General features: G+C 46.2%; 1 protein-coding gene across 8 annotated transcripts in view; it reads right to left on the bottom strand.

Moving 5' to 3' along the window:
• Positions 1-19,142, bottom strand: part of CDC42BPA (CDC42 binding protein kinase alpha) — a 275,310-nt gene that overhangs the window by 6,277 nt on the left and 249,891 nt on the right. For 4 of the 8 annotated variants that reach the window (XM_068232799.1, XM_068232798.1, XM_068232805.1 and 1 more), the window contains 3 exons: positions 16,101-16,283; positions 7,871-7,988; positions 3,111-3,268 (listed from right to left, as the gene is read on the bottom strand). In XM_068232799.1, coding sequence (XP_068088900.1) covers positions 3,111-3,268; positions 7,871-7,988; positions 16,101-16,283 — 459 coding nt within the window. Of the gene's footprint in view, positions 1-1,750; positions 1,796-3,110; positions 3,269-7,870; positions 7,989-16,100; positions 16,284-19,142 lie in introns of all 8 variants that reach the window. The other 4 variants (XM_068232803.1, XM_068232804.1, XM_068232806.1 and 1 more) reach the window with 2 other exon arrangements.

Genomic DNA, 19,142 nt, shown 5'->3' with positions numbered 1-19,142 from the left:
ATTGGCAACCTCCAATCCTAGTCATGGATGTTTCCCCACCCCCTGCCAGCAGAAGCTCCTCCCTTTGTCAAATTCCTGGCTCATTTAGGTAGACAGGAAATGACATCACTAGTGAATACTGGTGATGGTGTGGACTGGAGAGGCACTAGGCCTCATTTGTCTTCGCCCCAAGGCAGGAGGTTATTTTTAATGCTCTGTGAGGGGCTAAGTGTACCTGTGTGAGTAAATACGCTTTACTATGTATTTCAAAATGGAGGCCTGATCACTCCAATACACTTGCATTATTGAGCTGAGCACATTTTACCAACATGTCATCCCCCCTTCAGTAAGTACAGCAGAAATACGGCATCCTGAAATGGCAGAGGTAGTGGATGTCACACAGTGGTTTAGACTGAAGTCCTTGGCAGAGGGCCCCCATGCCAGGTCCCTGAGTCTAGCTAAAAAGTGCACCTTTAAATCAGGCAGTGAAGTCACTCCTCAAAGGAAACCTGGCATTTGAGGAATATGGGGGGGGGGGAGACATATTTAACTTTCTTCTCCATTAAAGGACGACTATCGTAAAAATGTATAACATTTTCAAATACATGTATTAGTTGTACCACTGTCCTAAAGCAAAATGCACTATAAATTATTTTTTACCATGTACCTGTCTTTTACAGTAGGCGGTTAAAATGCAACAGATCTAATAGATTTTGTACTAATCCATGATCTCATGGGAGATTCTCAGAAATTCCTTTGTTTTCAAAAGCACTCTGTGGACGGCAGTATTTTCCAGTTAGGGCTTTGGAAAAACTAAAGAAAATACGGAAAATCCCAGACGAGAAGATGGACTAGTCCAAAACCTGACAGATCTGTCACTTTTCTACTGCCTACTGTAAGTAACACAGGGCCGGATTTTCCATAAGGCACAGTAGGCACGTGCCTTCAGGTGCCTTATGTGGGAGAGGTGGCCCCCCTCTTCAGATCACTGACCCCAGGAGCTTACAGTCTAATCCCTGCCTCATATCACTAACCTCAAGCAACTACATCCTAATCCTTGATATGAAACAGTGATTAGAGTGTTAGATTCTAAGGACAGTTAGGGGCATAAGGAAGGGAAAAAGAGTTCCGAATATTTTTACTTGGGGGTGTGGCCTGTGTGGCGGGGTGGAGTTTAGGTCACCAGAATGCCTGTGCATGCAGGCCTCTGAGTTGTTAATCGGGACCTGAAGTGACAGGAACATAGGAAAACATAATTTAATGTGCATTTTACTCTGAGATAAATGTACCTTTAAAGGGGCACTATAGAAAAAAATTGTAAAATTTTACCCAATAGTGCCCCTTTAATATACTTTTTTTTTTTTTTTAAACTTTACACTTTTTTTTTTTTACAATAGTTGTCCTTTAATGCCAAGGTTGCTAGGCCGCCATTTTTATCTTTAGAAATATCAGAGTCACATCTGGAACAAGAAGTGGAGTCAGAATGCCTGATCTGCGCACCAATTCTGGGTCAGTGACTCACAATCTATCCAAGCCAACCTCAGCCCAGCAGCCAAGCACAGAAAGTCAGCGATGGCAGCCTCCATACTGACCTCACATCAGGTTTCTTTGAATATCAAAACGTGGTGAATTTACAAGACAAGCGCAGTGAGAGGCGGAGCCCAGCAGGTGGCGTGAGCAGCCAGCAGGAGAGAGGAGAAATTTACTAGCAGTTTTTTTGCAGCTTCTTTTGTGAATTATTGCTCTCTGGTGGTCAAAAGTAGCACTGCACCTGTTTTTAAAATGTACTTCTGCCCAAGTCAAAGTTGTTGTGTGCCTGTTTTAAAGTAAAACAAAGAAAATGATCACAAACATTGCAATAAATTCCCCTCCCAGCTGCACGTTACTGCTTCACCGTCCATTAACAGACAAGTCTATATTCTCCAATGAGACTACTATCTATCAGGGGTTGGACAAAATAATGGAAACACCTTGAAAATCAACAAAATATATTTTAATATGGTGTAGGTCCACCTTTTGCAGCAATTACCGCCTCAATTCTCTGAGGTATTGATTCATACAAATTGTGAATTGTTTCCAAAGGAATTTTAGCCCATTCTTTAGTTAAAACACCCTCCAGTTCTTTTAGAGACGATGGCGACGGAAATCGACTTCTTACTTGAATCCCTAATAACGACCATAAATGCTCAATGTTGAGGTCTGGTGATTGTGGTGGCCAGATGAGATGCTCAACTTCATTAGAATGTTCCTCGTGCCATTCTTTAACAATTCTAACTGTATGGATTGCCAAAATATTAGGGGTTTCCATTATTTTGTCCAAACCCCGTATATGAACCAGTCCTTCAAACCATCCCCTAACAGGGAAAGAAAGAGGTTTTAGGGTTGTTTGTTACACATCCATTTTCAGGCTGTGATTGCTTTCTCTGTTCTTTCCTTTACAGGAAGTGAGTTACTCTGTACAGCAGGTGCAGAAACTGGAACAAGAAAAACCTTTTTTTGGTGTACTGGAAAGAATTAAGAACCATGGTCGAATCAGCGATGGTTTACGTTATAGCCACAGAGATCTGAAGAATTCACAGAACCAGGAAGTGGATTATTGTCTGCAGCAGGGACCTAGACAGCGGAGGTTACAGGACCAGGAAGTGGGTTACTCTCTGCAGCAGGGGTCTAGACAGCAGGGGTCACAGGACCAGGGAGTGGGTGACTGTTCAGCAGGGGCCTAGACAACACAGGTCACAGGACCAGAAAGTGGGTTACTGTGCAAAAGCAGATCTAGTCTCCTTTCCAAGTCCGGGGACCCATGGTCTGACTGCTGATCTAGCAAAAGCAGATCTAGTCTCCTGTCCAAGTCCGGGGACCCATGGTCTGACTGCTGATCTAGCAAAAGCAGTTCTAGTCTCCTGTCCAAGTCCGGGGACCCAGGGTCTGACTGCTGATCTAGCAAAGGCAGATCTATTGGGGAACCACAGCACTCGACTATCCTCTGCCTTGCATCTGGCCTTGCGTCCTATACAAGTCCTGACTTCTACAGGGACAGAGCTGCGGCTCTGAGGTCTGGCCTCCCTGTACGTAGAGGAGGAGTTTGGGTTTGTGGATCGTGACAGTGGATGGATACGGCCAGTTCCTCTTACCTCTCTCTCGTACTCGCGGGCCGGAGCGTCGCTGCCTTGGTCCAGCCCTCCTCCAGAAGACAGAGACCCATCGGACGGCGACGTCATGGGTTGCCGCTTCGCTCCGTAACTTCCTCCAGAGATCTCTCGCCGCAATGCGCTGCCGTTCTGCGACGTCCCTGGAAGTGACGGCAGTCAGTGGTGGGAACACAGACAGCAATAAAAACCTCAGTGGTGCTAGGCAGCTCTGGAACTAACCTGAAGCTGACAGAGGCAGTATCAATCATATAGAGGTGTTCTTAGCTAGAAAAAAACATGCCTTGTAATATGGATAAAAAAAACAGTAACCGCTCTCTGAACTATAAATGGCACCTAGTGCCCTTAAAATCAGAGGCTTTCCTGCCCCCTTGCAGAGACCACTGTTCCAGGGCTGGGTCCCTCTTCCTCTGGCCACACCCCTGGCTATGGATGAGTGCATTGCACTGAGCATGTGTGAGTAAGGTCCGAGCATGCCCAGTAGAAGGCACTCAAGCATGCTGAGTCAAATGGGTACAGAGGGCCCCTGCGCTGGAACAGTTGGCAGCAGGAGGATTTGTGAAGCCTCTGGACCCATTCTGAGGCGTCCCACTACTGTGGTAAAAACACCATCTGGTTCTAAATAATATTTGCCTATGAAGTACTGTTCAAAGCGATGAGGTCCAAGAATTAAAACTTAACCTTTATAATATAACATTTTAGTTTAAAGAGTAACTAAAAGGCAAATAGACAGAGCTTGTAATGACAGGTTATGTCTGAATGATGGAGGATTGGGGGAGGGTCATGGGGTTAAATACTCACCTGTCCTGATGTTGCTCCGCCTCCCTTTCAGAACAGGCCCTGGTGATTTTTTTCAAACTTACTGCCAAGGTGGCCCACCCCCAATTTGGCAGCCGCATCCCGATTGGTGGCTGCCGAAGACCCTCGTCAGTCTTCGGAAACATGTCAGCTGCCACCGCGCTACTAAGGAGGAGGACGGAGCGTCACTTGTGCCATGAAGATGACAGGACAGGTACAAATGTAGCCCCCTAACCCTTCCCCCCTACCATCACCACCTCCATGCGATTTCATTCAGAGCCTGTTATTATAGGCTCTCTCTATTTTAGCCTAAAATACTCTTTGAAAAGATTTTCTCTCTCTGAATTTTTTTAAACTGTTCAGAAATGAAAGGTTAAGTTTGAATTCTTGTTCACTACTGAGGTATCGGACTTTTGTTTTATTTCTCACTTCTCAGAATTGCTTTTAGGCAGATGCTATAAGAAAACACAAGTTAATAAAAAACGTTCAGCTATAGTTTAATGCCTGGTTCACACCATACAATTTTAAAGCAGATCGATAGGTCGAATCAATTATTTCCGACATACCCGATCTGCTCCCGATTGATAACGGGATCTATTTTCAGATCCTTATTGCGCAAAATTGATCCAGTTATCGATCGGGAACAGATCGGACATGACAAATGATCGGTTTGCGTGGTGCGTGCCTCCTATTTTATCGAATCAGAGCCGCGAAATGGCCACCCGGTCGATCTTTCATCCCATTTTGAGCTGAAATGGGTAAAATGGAACGATGAGGCATGGGGGAAAATCTCGGCCACAAGGGCTCAATCTGGTGTGGGGTGGTAACAGCTGTCAATTTCCGGATGGCTGAAAGCCCCCCCATGTGCAGTGTTGAAGGCTCACCAGCCACACCAACACTAATTCTCCTGTGTCCAGCTTTATCACAAGCACCCGTTCCATGTGACACTGGCGCATATGGGGCTTGCTTCATTAAGCTGCACTGCTAAAGGAGCGCACCTTAACGTGAAGGAGTGGCCGCTAATGCATGCCTTACATAGCAGTGCTCGCTGCCATATAAGGAGCATGCCTTCCTTAGGAGCGTGCCTTCCGATACATAGCGACTATGTATAGGAAGGCACAATCCTATCTAAGTAAGGCATGCTCCTAAGAAAGGCACGCTCCTATCTAAGGAAGGCACGCGCCTGTCTAAGGAAGGCACGCGCCTGTCTAAGGAAGGCACGCTCCTATCTAAGGAAGGCACGCTCCTATCTAAGGAAGGCACGCTCCTATCTAAGGAAGGCACGCTCCTATCTAAGGAAGGCACGCTCCTATCTAAGGAAGGCACGCTCCTATCTAAGGAAGGCACGCTCCTATCTAAGGAAGGCACGCTCCTATCTAAGGAAGGCACGCTCCTATCTAAGGAAGGCACGCTCCTATCTAAGGAAGGCACGCGCCTATTTAAGGAAGGCACGCGCCTGTCTAAGGAAGGCACGCTCCTGTCTAAGGAAGGCACGCTCCTGTCTAAGGAAGGCACGCGCCTGTCTAAGGAAGGCACGCGCCTGTCTAAGGAAGGCACGCGCCTGTCTAAGGAAGGCACGCGCCTGTCTAAGGAAGGCACGCGCCTGTCTAAGGAAGGCACGCTCCTGTCTAAGGAAGGCACGCTCCTGTCTAAGGAAGGCACGCTCCTGTCTAAGGAAGGCACGCTCCTGTCTAAGGAAGGCACGCTCCTGTCTAAGGAAGGCACGCTCCTGTCTAAGGAAGGCACGCTCCTGTCTAAGGAAGGCACGCTCCTGTCTAAGGAAGGCACGCTCCTGTCTAAGGAAGGCACGCTCCTGTCTAAGGAAGGCACGCTCCTGTCTAAGGAAGGCACGCTCCTGTCTAAGGAAGGCACGCGCCTGTCTAAGGAAGGCACGCGCCTGTCTAAGGAAGGCACGCGCCTGTCTAAGGAAGGCACGCGCCTGTCTAAGGAAGGCACGCGCCTGTCTAAGGAAGGCACGCGCCTGTCTAAGGAAGGCACGCGCCTGTCTAAGGAAGGCACGCGCCTGTCTAAGGAAGGCACGCGCCTGTCTAAGGAAGGCACGCGCCTGTCTAAGGAAGGCACGCGCCTGTCTAAGGAAGGCACGCGCCTGTCTAAGGAAGGCACGCTCCTGTCTAAGGAAGGCACGCTCCTGTCTAAGGAAGGCACGCTCCTGTCTAAGGAAGGCACGCTCCTGTCTAAGGAAGGCACGCGCCTGTCTAAGGAAGGCACGCTCCCGTCTAAGGAAGGCACGCTCCCGTCTAAGGAAGGCACGCTCCCATCTAAGGAAGGCACGCTCCCATCTAAGGAAGGCACGCTCCCATCTAAGGAAGGCACGCTCCCATCTAAGGAAGGCACGCTCCCATCTAAGGAAGGCACGCTCCCATCTAAGGAAGGCACGCTCCCATCTAAGGAAGGCACGCTCCCATCTAAGGAAGGCAAGGAAGGCACGCTCCCATCTAAGGAAGGCACGCTCCCATCTAAGGAAGGCACGCTCCCATCTAAGGAAGGCACGCTCCCATCTAAGGAAGGCACGCTCCTTACACAGCAGAGAGCGCTGCTATGTAAGGCATGCATTAGCGGCTGCTCTTTCACATTAAGGTGCGCCGCTTTAGCAGTGCAGCTTAATGAATCAAGCCCAATGTATCTCTACAGGTGTCGGTGTCATGTGGCACGGCAGTGACCCCTGAGGAGGTGAGGATTAGCGCCAGAAGACAGGCGAGCCTGCAACACTGCACACAAACGTGGGGAGGGGGGTGATGACAACACACTATTATGACTTCCAATAGATTTAATCGGTGTGCAGTCTGTGGACAGGTGGATCCCTCTCTAATCAGATATGGATCTATCAGTCACTCTGGTGGCAGATCTATCATTGTATGACCACCTTTAGAGTTCACCACAGGCAGCATTTCTCAGCTATGTGGGATCAAACCATAGCAACATCTAACCATGGCAACAGGGCCAGATTTATGGAAAGGTCACAAAGGCCCAGGTCTTGGACGGCTGCTGCTCATGGGCGGTGCCTCACCACATAAGAGGTTTCTGCATATGGAAGAGGGAGGCTGCAATTTGGTTCAGTACATGGAGGGGAGCTGCTGTCCGAGGAAGCTGTATAGAGGAGCTGCTATACACACACACAGGGATCACATGCATGGAAGAGGAATATGGCATTGGACGGGTGCTGCTGCATTTGGACAGGACGCCACAAAAGTGTTGGCCTCTCAAATTCGGGTTTGCATATTGTTAAAAAAACATCCCAACGGGCTCATTTCTCTCAGGGACCCCAGAATCAACATGGCCAACTAAGTAAGTGGTTTCTTGGAAATTACTGATTTCACTAATTGGTACTAGGTGCTGCCACTTGTATACAGGTATGGAAGGGTTGAGATGTCTGTACAACATCATTGCTAGACTGCCACTTAAAATGATCATGAATGACTGCTTCAGGCATATGACATCAGAATATATATATATATATATATATATATATATATATATATATATTGTGAGACTTGCACAGCCACCTAGCATTAAATCCCTCTACTGCACAGCCACTTAACCCCTCATATATTATGAGACTTGCACAGCCACTTAGCATTTAATCCCTCCTCTGCACAGCCACCTAGCATTTAATCCCTCCTCTGCACAGCCACCTAGCATTTAATCCCTCCTCTGCACAACTAATTTGCATTTAATCTAATCTGCACAGCTGCTTAGCATTTACTCCCTCCTCTGCTGAGCCATTTAGCATTTACTCCCTCCTCTGCACAGCCATCTAGTAATTAATCCCTCCTCTGCATCACTACCTAGCATTTAATCATTCCCCTTGCACAGCCATTTGGCAATTAATCCCTCCCTTGCACAGGTAATCCACATTTAAGCCCTTCCCCGCCTCCTGTCACGCTACCTGGATTTCCTTCAGCTTAGCCTTGGCTAGCAATACTTACTTGCAGCGAGGCCGCTACTGGCACTCATAGACCTTCCCGGCTCCCCGCGAGATTTAGTGATTGATGGAATACTGACGGAGCCGCTAAACATCGTCCGGCTGTCCTGGGACCGGGGATTCTGTACGGGGCAGAGGAGGGATGGGTGAGGGTTATTTGCTGCTCTATAGCAGAAGAGAGTCACAACGCATCAACTTATTAATCAGACCAGAACAACAGTCCTAAATGTGACCCTGAGCCAGGCAGAAGGAGAATATGCTGATAACCTACATAATCAGAGGTCACCCCCCCCCCCCCCCCAACTGAAAACTATCTCCTTTCTGATTAATTTGTTCCAGAGATATGCCCAGAAAAATGATATGCACATTTTAACTGCTCCTCCCCTTTCAAGCAACTCTATTGGAACTTTTACATGATTATGACTTCACTGACCAATAGGAATGCTCTGAAGCTCAGACCCCCAGTTCCACTTTGCTGCATTGTGTTTGCTTCAGCCTCAGGAACAGCGGCAGTTTACACTGCAGCCTCCCTCTGATTATGTAGCGTCTCATCACATGCAGTCCTATACCTGGAATTTATTCAGGGCTGCTTTAAAGGGATCCAGAGGTGAGAGGGATACGGAGGCTGACATGTTTATTTCCTTTTAAATAATACAGATTGCCTGATGTCCTGCTGATCCTCTGCCTCTACTTTAAGCCATAGACTGACAAATCTGACAAGATGAGCTGCATGCTTGTTTCAGGTGTGTGATTTCGACCCTACTGACCAGAAAGATCAGCAGCACCGTCAGGCAACTGGTATTGTTTAAAGCAGATCCGAGATGAAAAACTAACTATAACAAGTAACTTGTCGATAAATCTCATCTAAAGTTTAGTTAGTTTACACAGCAAATCTAGTTGTAAACAGCTTCAACAGTGTATGATTATTTATTCCTGTGATACAATGACAGCAGCCATGTTCTGCTTGTAAACATTACACACAGGCAAGCTGCTCTGCATCTCCACCCCTCAGCCTGTGAAAACTTCACTCCCCTCCCCTCTGCCTCTGAAATCTCTGGCTAGTAATCTCCTCCTCCTGCTGCCCAGACTGAGCTCCCATAAGCCCTTGCTACATGTGTCTCAGAGTGCCAAGGCGCTGGAGGAGCTGTGGGCGAGGCTTGTTTAGTTTATAGGGAATTAGGTTATTAAAACCAAAAGAAAAATTTTGGGTTGAGGAATGCCCTATAAACTGTATGCAAGGAACACAATTATGCAATGAGTAAAAGTTTATCTCGGATCCACTTTAAAAGGAAATATGGCAGCTTCCATAGGTCTCACACCTCGGGTTCCTTTGAAAGCCCACGTTCAGGCACAGCAGTTTATAAGCATTTAATAGAATATTATTAGAAATACATAATGCTTAAAATAGTTTTGTAAAAATTAATTGCAAACGAAAAAAATAGGAGAATACCTGCGGCAGCAATTGTAAGATCCTCCTAAGCAACCTCTGCCAGCCTGCGCCCAGTCTGAAGTCATGTCTCTCTACTAAATAAAGCCAGCCATGATAGGCTGCAAGTGAGCAGGGAGGTGTGGCCTAAGTTGACAGATCAATCACAAGTTGACAGAGCAATCACTTTCCCCTATGTGTCTTACTGGGAGTGGTTCAGACCGACTAGGAGTGGGTAGGCAGCTGTAGGTCGCCAAAAAGGAATTTACTATTTATAATTTGATGCAGCAGGTATTTTCCTTTTTACTTGGCAAACGCTACATGTTTTTTCAAATGTAACTTGAAACAATATTCCATTAAATGCGTACAAAAAAAAATGTAGCAAACGAGAAACCAGTCCTGTGACAAAATACGGCCAAGCTAGCAGCTGTGATGTGTTGCATTGATTGCTGTGTATGTGGCCGAACATGGAACCCCCTTACATGCATAGAAGGGGGCGACATGCCCCCCTTGTATGCAAGTTAAAGAGATACTGAAGCGAAAACAAAATTATGACATAATGATTTGTATGTGTAGTACAGCTAAGCAATAAAACATAAGGAGCAGAGACATAAGTCTAATATTGTTTCCAGTACAGGAAGAGTTAAGAGACTTTAGTTATCTATGCAAAAGAGCCACTGAGCTCCATGATTTTAAAAGTCGCAGAGAGCTCTGTCTTCTGAAGCGTATTATCTCAAGTGTCAGTCACTGTATTGTTTTTTTCTTCTGCAGAGGACAGTTCAAAAGTTCACTAGCCTGCTCTGTAAAATTATTTAGAATGCAGAGTAGTGTGTAAACTGCAAATATTAGAGAATGATGCAATGTTATATAAAAAAACCTATATAACTGAAAATAAAAATATGATATTTTCTTTGCTACTAATGTTCTAGTAATTATCCATACTACACAACCAATTCATTATATAATAATTTTTGTTTTCGCTTCAGTGTCTCTTTAAAGGACATCTATTGCAAAAATTTAGAAAAACTGGCAATACATTCTTTTAAATCTACTTTTTTCCCCGAGTAAAATGCAGCAAAAATTACTTTTTACGTTGCTGTCACTTACAGTACTGTACTGTTAATTGGCACCTGTACATTAGGTAGTAAAAAGCTGACAGATCTGTCGGTTTTCGACTAGTCCATTTCCTCATTAGGGATTCTCCGTTACTTATTTACAAAAGCACTTACTGAACTGCAGTTGCTCAGTAGAACTGCCAAATAGTTTGCAAATGAGTAGGAAGGCTGGCATTTTGTGTAGATGCTTTCCAGGAAGTGCTTTTGTAAAGAATAAAAGTTAATACTGAGAATCAATAGATGGACTAGTCCAAAATCAGTCAGATTTTCACTAGCTACTGTAAGTGACAGCAAGACAGGAGAAAAAAATTGAACTGCATTTTTCTCAGAGAAATGTACATTTTATATGTATGCGTTATAACTTTTACAATTTTCCGCAATAGTGACCCTTTAAGACACACCACCTCCAGCTCTAAGTCAGCCCCAAGTTTTAACAGTCCAATGTGTGAAGCAATAAGACGCAACTGCCACATTTGACAGGTCCATTTCAAAGCGGCATTCATTTGCATAAAATTAGCATGCAATTTGTATCAACTTGGGAATTATCAGCTTCTCATTAAAGCGGACCCAAACCAAACATTTTTTTTAATTCAAAATATTTAGTTGCACCACTCTGACACATACAAAGATAAATAAACACACCTTCAAGCCTATGAGCATTTCAGTGCATGCTTTTCACCCTCTCTTTTCATAACTAGGGTTATACAGGTGGCAGCCATTACTTCTGAGCCTAGTAGGAGGTTTTAGGTCATAGGTGTGTTTGTCATCAGCTACCCTCCCTCACAGGGGCATTGTCTATGTGAAATCTAACACAAGCTGAGATCACCTCCCCTGTGACATCATCAGTAGCAGCCTGTTTTTTATCCCCTCCACCAGTTTGCTGGATTCTGTCCCAGAAATATGAAAGGAAGGGAGGGGTTCCTCCAATAAATGTAAAATATTTTATATTTGTCATCATGCAGCTGAAAAAAGGCTGTTATTTATCACTATAATTTAGAAAATAGATTTTAATTCTGAAATCTTGTATTTTTAATTTGGGTCCACTTTAATCAAGCCTGCATTCTCCCCTGTAGATCTGTCCGACAGTAAGCTGGCTCTTAAATGCTGTGGTTGATGGATAGTAGAGAAGCGCTGTGATTTAGCGTTAAGCCCTTTGGTACAGAGTGGTGGACTCTATCACGCCATCTGATGGTGATCGCGGGTATCACAGGTGGATACACTGGCTGCACTGAGAAACTTTTATGAACTTGGCCATATTTTATCAAGACAGGTTTATTTTGAAATGTGCATATTATTTTATAAAAGCATGACTGTAACAAGTAAGTAAAAAAAAAATACTATGGCCTCCCCCCCAAACAACATAATCAGAGCACTCCACTCAAACGCAGCAGCACACAATGAGTGTAATGTAGGCGGTATGTCATGTGACATGATGATGGACTCTGGGCTGATGTGATGCAGCAGGTCAGCGCCTAATGTCACCCCACATGGCAGGACCGAGGCGGACATCTTGTATTATTAAAACTCCCCCAGCGACATTCCCTGCTAAAGGCTGCCACAATAATTACAGTATACAATATGGAATTTACTGTTTGAAGTTGGGGAAAAAAAGAAAAAAAAGAAGACACAAGAGGAGGCGGATGCCCACAAATGCTATTTTAAAATGTTCTATTATACTATATAGATACATAAAGAAGATGCTTCTTTTTCTTGGCTTAGATTCTCCTTTGGCACATTAATCGGCCTGAGGAGGTGGGCTAGTACACATGAAACGCATTGCAAGTGCATATAATAAAATTGTTATTATTAACGACTTGTCTCCATTGAGGTAAGCCACCTAGTTTTTTTAATTTACTATTTTTAACAGTTCTATCATATCTTGGGCGCCTCTCTCCCCCCTGTATATAAAGGAGAAACGCTACACTGGGCACCCCAGGCTTGAAATGGTTTCTGCTTCTGCCAATAAAACACAGGCTTTAGTTACACATATTTGCAGACAGATGGTAAATTATGGTAGCCCAGCAAACTTTAGTAAGAATGCTCAGAAACTAATGTGTATTGTTCATTGATTTAGACTTCCAACCAGCTATGAAGGGCTGATGACCAAATTAGATGTATATGGCAGCCTCCTGGTAGGATTCCAGCAGGGGCGTAGCAATAGGGGGTGCAGAGGTAGCGACCGCATCGGGGCCCTTGGGCCAGAGGGGCCCCAAAGGGTCCTCCCTCAATTACAGTATTAGCTCTCTATTGATCCTGTGCTCATAATAATCACTTCTATAGATACTTTGAATAGTGGTAATCATTAACAAACTGCTCTCCATCCCCTTCTTGCATCTCTGACACTGTAGTTGCCATTGGAAGGTTTTGGTGCGCCGTATCAATTGTTATGTATAGAGTGCTTGGGGGGCCCTATTGTAAAACTTGCATCGGGGCCCATAGCTCCTTAGCTACGCCACTGGATTCCAGCAAGCATCTCTATTACACGATACAACAGATTTTGAATAATATGAACAGATTGTGTAGGTAGCTCTCATACTATATGAAAGTGGGAAAATTGGTCAATTAGAATTGAATGTGTATACCAGGCTTAAAGTGAACCTTAAGTCAGAAAAAAAAATGAGTTTTACTCACCTGGGGCTTCTACCAGCCCCCTGCAGCAGTCCTGTACAAAAATACGCGTTGCCGCAATATCTATGCGTTCGTAATGCGGCAACGCGTATTTTTGCATGGGTTTCGGCCCGCAATAGCGCTAATTACAGTCAGGAATGCGGAAAAAGCTACGCAAGGCCAGTCCTGACGGACCTGTCGGCAAAAACGAAACTAGCTGGCAGCAGGGGACCAGAGGATTAGTGAGTGGCTGCGAGGGCACAGGACTGCTGCAGGGGGCTGGTAGAAACCCCAGGTGAGTAAAACTCATTTTTTTTTCTGGCTTAAGTGTCCCTTTAAGCTACACAGGAGGTTTGCCAGACTGCCGTGGCTTAGTATGCATTTGTAAATATGTGTAACTAATGCCTGAGTATTTAATGATAGCTATAAACAGAGAACATTGCAAACCTTCTGGGGCCAGCATGGAGATTATTCTTTTGTATATACTATTAAAGAGAACCTGAAGTGAAAGGGATATGAAGGCTGACCTATTTATTTTATTGTAAACACTTTACCCTTTGATTTCATTAACTTTCTGCTACAAATGTTAACATCCAGGCTTGCAGGAGCCAACCAATTACTCAAACCAAAGTGATCAAATCAATCCTGTGTATGGCCCCCATATTAAAGGGAACTCGAAGAGAGTGTAATATGGAGGCTGTCATATTTATTTTCGTTTACTGTAATAAATACCAGGTGCCTGGCTGTCCTGTTGATCTTTCTGGCATCAGTAGTGCCAGAATCACACACCAGAAATAAGCATTTAGCTAATCTTATCAGACATCAGCCAGAAACATCTGATCTGCTGCATGCTTGTTCAGGGTCTATGGCTAAAAGTATTAGAGGCAGAGGATCAGCAGGACAGCCAATCTGCATTGTTTAGAACGTTATAAATATGGCAGCCTCGATTTCCCTCTCACATGCTTTCTATGCAGACAGAAATAAAAAGGGGAACTCTAAACTCCTCCTGCGGGAACTACTCATGTATTTAATGCAAAGTATACATGTGCTAATGTTACCATTTCAGCAAGTTATAAGTTAAAGCCAACTCAACCCGCCCTTGCTTCGTCTGCATGCAGGCCCAGATTTACATTACAAGAGCCTATAGGCACAGACAGGCCCGGATTTACATCGCAGGAGGCTATAGGCACAGATCTCCTGGCACCCTAGACTTCACCGTCTATGAACCTACAAACCCCCACCGAACCGCACCACAAGTGTGCTGGCTGACCCAGCTGTCACTTCTCCCTTACCCGTCATAGGTAGCTACAGGTGACTCTTCGTATTAGGTAGCCAAAGGTGCCCCCAGTATTAAGTAGCTAGTGGTGCCCCCAACTAAAGGGGAATCTTGTTAGTGGAATGCCGAGAGCCAGGTGAGTAACCTCTCAATTAAACTCCGCTCAGGACTTTGCATAGGGAAGGAGGGAGGCACTCGGGGAGGGGAGTGAGCTGCCTTTCCAACATCAGATGCCTGTAGGCACGTGCCTATAGTGCCTTATGGTAAATCCGGCCCTAAATGCATGTTGCGGCCATGCAAATGAGGACACATTGGATTGTCTCCCTTTGTGTTTTTCTCAGCCAGGGAGCTTGAATACCAGTTAAGGTGGCCATACACTGGTCGATGTGGCCAACAGATAGATCCCTTGCTGATCATTATCATGAGCTCGATTGCCTCCACACAGATTTAAAAACTATTTCAACATGAAATCTGAAAATAAGCGTTTCTGCAGGGTGTCCCTGTCACCCCCCACTTGGGCCATGCAGTGCAGTGGACTCTCCTGGTCTCTGCTCTCCCTGCTGTCTCCTGCTTCACAGCAAAGTCCCAGGGCGCATGTGTAGCGTAATGCCGAGGACAGACACTAGGAGTACTGTGACAACTTGAGGCCTCTGCAATAAAATGTCACACAGGTGCCCAAAGACACAGAAGTAAAAACAGGAAGAATCAACCAGCGGGGAGAGAAGAGGTCCGAACTGCGCCGTGGACAGGTGAGTGTAGCTTAGTCGCTGGTCGAATCGAATTCCGCTAGCAATGTGCTACCAATCTGGCGCTGTTCGACCAAATCAACCAATTTTGGCTGCAAAGCGGTAGGAACCATTTGTGACAGATTTCTAGCAGGTTCGATCAAATGACCGACTCTGCCAGATATTAATGAAAATATTGTTAAAGGGAACCTGAAGCGAGTAAAATTATTTAAAATAAACACATGACTTAGCTGCAAATGAATATTGCATACTAACCTCACCGTCAGTTCCTCTCAGAGGCTCACCATTTTCTTCTTACAGTGATGCCTTCCAGTTCTGACAAGATTTTGTCAGAACTGAAATATACCAGTTGCTGTCTGTTATACATCAGCAGCTGTCAGTTACAACTGAATGTGCAATGTAATGTCCATGTTTCCCTATGGCTCAAGCGGGTGATATTACAGTTTAACATTGTGCTGACCAGGAAGCTGTTATGGGGTAATGGCCATTTTTAAAATGGAGGACGGAGAATTCCATTGATCACAAAGGACAAATGGGACGCAGGAGAGGAGAAAGATTGAGGAGGTAAGTCTGACCTGTGTATGGTTATTTTGACTTTTTATTTTCAGTTCAGGTTCTCTTTAAATGTTTGGCCACCTTTAGGAATTAGAAGAAAATTGAAAGGATTTACTCTGCCTTTATAAGCATGGTTGGACCCCACCCCCACTTCTCAGCACAATCATGATCGGAAATCCCCATCGACAGCCTGGGACAGTCCTCTGACACATGCAGAGCATGCAACTACTGTACAGATACAAGGATCATTATTTAAACATACACTATAGATCTCGTGACAGGTCTGCTTGGAGTCTAGACACAAGCGACAAACCCTGCTGGTGAGGAAGGATGTGATGCTGTGAGAGGACAGAGCAGGACTGGTGGGGGTGGTGATGGCGGGTGAATGGTGGCACAGCAGGCAGGCGGGGTGCAACATGGCAGCGTGAAGCATGAGAAGCATAGATGAGAAGCCAGGCACACCACACAGGTTAGTACAGCAAGGAGAGGGAGGACCGGCCTGTGCCTACCCTGTGAGAGGTGGGGGTGGAGCTGAGAGACGGGGAGGAGTAGGAGGAAGAGGCGGGGTGTACGGGTTCAGTGGACAGGAAGTTTTCAGCAGAGTTTGCGGTCATGTGATAGACGTGCTCGAAGTTGCTCGGGGTGGAGATCAGGCTGTGATGGCGGAGGGGGGATGGATAAGGGGACCTTGGCTGATAAAGAGAGAAAGGAAGAGACAGATCAGCACAGAGGACAGCAAACCTGTTCCCCACCACAACAATATGTAAAGTGCCACTGAAGGATTTGCCAGAAAACACAGAAGCTCAGCTTCCAGATACAGATGAGCTGCCCTGCTTGGTTTATGTTTATATATACTGGACTGGCTTGATTTGGTAATTAAATGTTACCTAAAAATCTGTGGATAAGATTAATCTACCCTTTAACTCTGCAAAAATGTCCAGCAGCAGGAAGCAACACTTCTCATACTGCTGCATCTGAAATTCTCATGTTGCTGCATCAGCCAGCCAGCAGAACAGGAAGTTTTGACATTCTCATATTTCTGCCATAGTTCTGATTTAGGAACATATGTTTTGGATAATGTTTTGCTTGTCAGAAGCTGAAAAGGTTTCCCATCCACAAGGGGCAAGAGCATCTCCGTGAGAAAACCCTGTAGAAAAAGTTATTGAATCAGCAATACGGATGTAAAAATGTCCCTTTATGTCAAATACCCACTAAAGGAGAACTCTAACCTGCATTAAAGTGAATCTGAAGAAAAAAAGGCTTTTCGCTCCTCTCCTAGTCCCATCATCCCTGTGCTGGCTCCCTCGTTAGCAGTCTCCAAACGATGGGTCGGAAACTGCTCTCTGCCGCTGCAGGGGAAGCTTCATAAGTCCTGGCTCCGTACTGCGCATGTGGCACTGCCTGTCTCTGGGAGCACTCTGGCTCCATCGGTAGGAGACTAACTCTCTATAGGACCCAGAGCCCTCTCCTCTCCTTAGGTAAATATCGGTTTTGTTTTTCACTTCAGACTCCCTTTATGTTGACACCATTATTATATCAATTTTAGCTCATGTATTTTATTTTAAAGAAAATCTGTAAAAAAGTCAGATACTCACCAATGGAAAGGGGAGATTCTGGACCCCACAGAGGCTTCCCAGACCTCTCCATGTCCTTGGTTCCACACTGTTTCCCAGGTTAAAGCTATTAGACCAACTGGTTGAATATGCCTTTGGAGAACCTAGGAAGGCTTCCAAAGCACTCGTTGGGGGAGGAGGGCATCATTACTTACCTACAAGGGCTTCGCCTTTAGACCACCATCCGTATGGGATTCGCCATATTCCCCAAATAGCCGCCGCAGTTTGAAGCTTCCAGTGGTGTTGCGCACTCCTGGCCACCGCAATGCATGCTGGGAGATTTAGTCAGTCGATGTGAGTACATATTGTGGCTGGGGGACGGCATGCATTGGGGCGTTCTAAGGCACATGACACCACCGTGGGAGCTTCAAACTGTGGTCGCTCCCTGGGGAACATGACAAACCGCATACGGATCGTGGGCTAGATGGGAAGCACCCTGTAGGTAAGGAATCTTCCTTACTGCCATTTGTTTTATTTTTCACTTCAGATGTTCTTTAAACCATGCCTCATGATTTGTAGCCTACATGACTGGATTTAGCCCTTGGCTGCTTGTGCACGCCGGGAGATGTAGCGCCCCCAGCTGTGGTGCATTCTGGGAAATGGAGTATCTCTGGCCACTAGAGCACCCCCGGAGATGTAGTGTCCCTATCTGCTTGTGTATGCTGGGAGATATAGCGCCCCGGCCCCTAGTGCATGCCGGGGGGTGTAAAGTCCCCGGCCGTTGGAGCATGCCGGAAGACGAAGTACGCGGGGATATGTAGTATCCCTGGTCGTTATTGCATGCTAAGAAATGTAGTGTCCCCAGTCACTGGTGCATGCTGGGAGATGTAGCGTCCCCAGCCATTAGCGCATGCCAGGAGATGTAGTGTACCTGGGCGCTGGTGTATGCTGGGAGATGTAGTGTCCCCGGCTGCTAGTGCATGCCGGGAGATGTAGCGCCCCCAGTCGGTCGTGCATTTTGGGAAATGTAGTGTCCACCATGGCCGGGAGATGCATTGTCCCTGGCTGCTTGTGTATTCTGGGAGATGTAGCGCCCCCAGCCCCTAGTGCATGCTGGAAGATGTAGTGTCCCCCACCACTAAAGCACCCCGGGAGATGTAGTATCCCTGGCCGCTATTGCATGATGGGAGATGTGGTGTCCCTGGCCGCTATTGCATGATGGGAGATGTGGTGTCCCTGGCCGCTATTGCATGCAGGGAGATGTGGTGTCCCTGGCTGCTACTGCATGCTGGGAGATGTGGTGTCCCTGGCCGCTACTGCATGCTAGGAGATGTAGTGACCCCGATCGCTGGTGCATGCCGGGAGATGTAGTGTCCCCGGTTGCTGGTGCATGCCGGGAGATATAGCATCCCAGCCGCTGGTGCATTCTGGGAGATGTAGCGTCCCTGGCCACTAGAGCATGCCGGGAGATGTTGTGTCCCCTGCCATTAGCGCATGCCAGGAGATGTAGTGTACGTGGCCGCTGGTGTATGCTGGGAGATGTAGTGTCCTTGGCCACTAGTGCATCCTGGGACATGTAGCATCCCCAGCCTCTAGTGTATGCCAGGAGCTGTGGTGACAGGAGCTATGAAGCAGTAAGTACGTCAATTTAATGCAGTCCCTCCACAAGGCACACATCATTTACGAATCTCCCTTAGGGGGAGCTTCGTTTTAAATATTTTATATGTGCTCAGGTCACTTTAAGGTATGTGCAATTGAATTCAAGCACCTTTAGGTGTCACCTCTAGATACTCTCCTGTCATATACAGTATGTTTATGGGTAGGTCAGCTTAAATTGCCCTCAGGTTGCCTTTACCAGACTCCTTAAACCAGCCTTCTTGTGTTAGACTGCGGACTCCCTGGAGAACATTGACAACGGCTAGATATTCCTCCATACAGCACTGTGCAGTCATTATTCACACGTTGCCATTAATCAGGTGAAGGTGGGTTGACCAGCTC

The sequence above is a fragment of the Hyperolius riggenbachi genome, chromosome 4 (genome assembly GCF_040937935.1).
Source record: "Hyperolius riggenbachi isolate aHypRig1 chromosome 4, aHypRig1.pri, whole genome shotgun sequence".
NCBI lineage: Eukaryota > Metazoa > Chordata > Amphibia > Anura > Hyperoliidae > Hyperolius > Hyperolius riggenbachi.
Note: the sequence above shows the minus strand (reverse complement) of the source record. Positions and strands in the feature narration are given on the sequence as shown.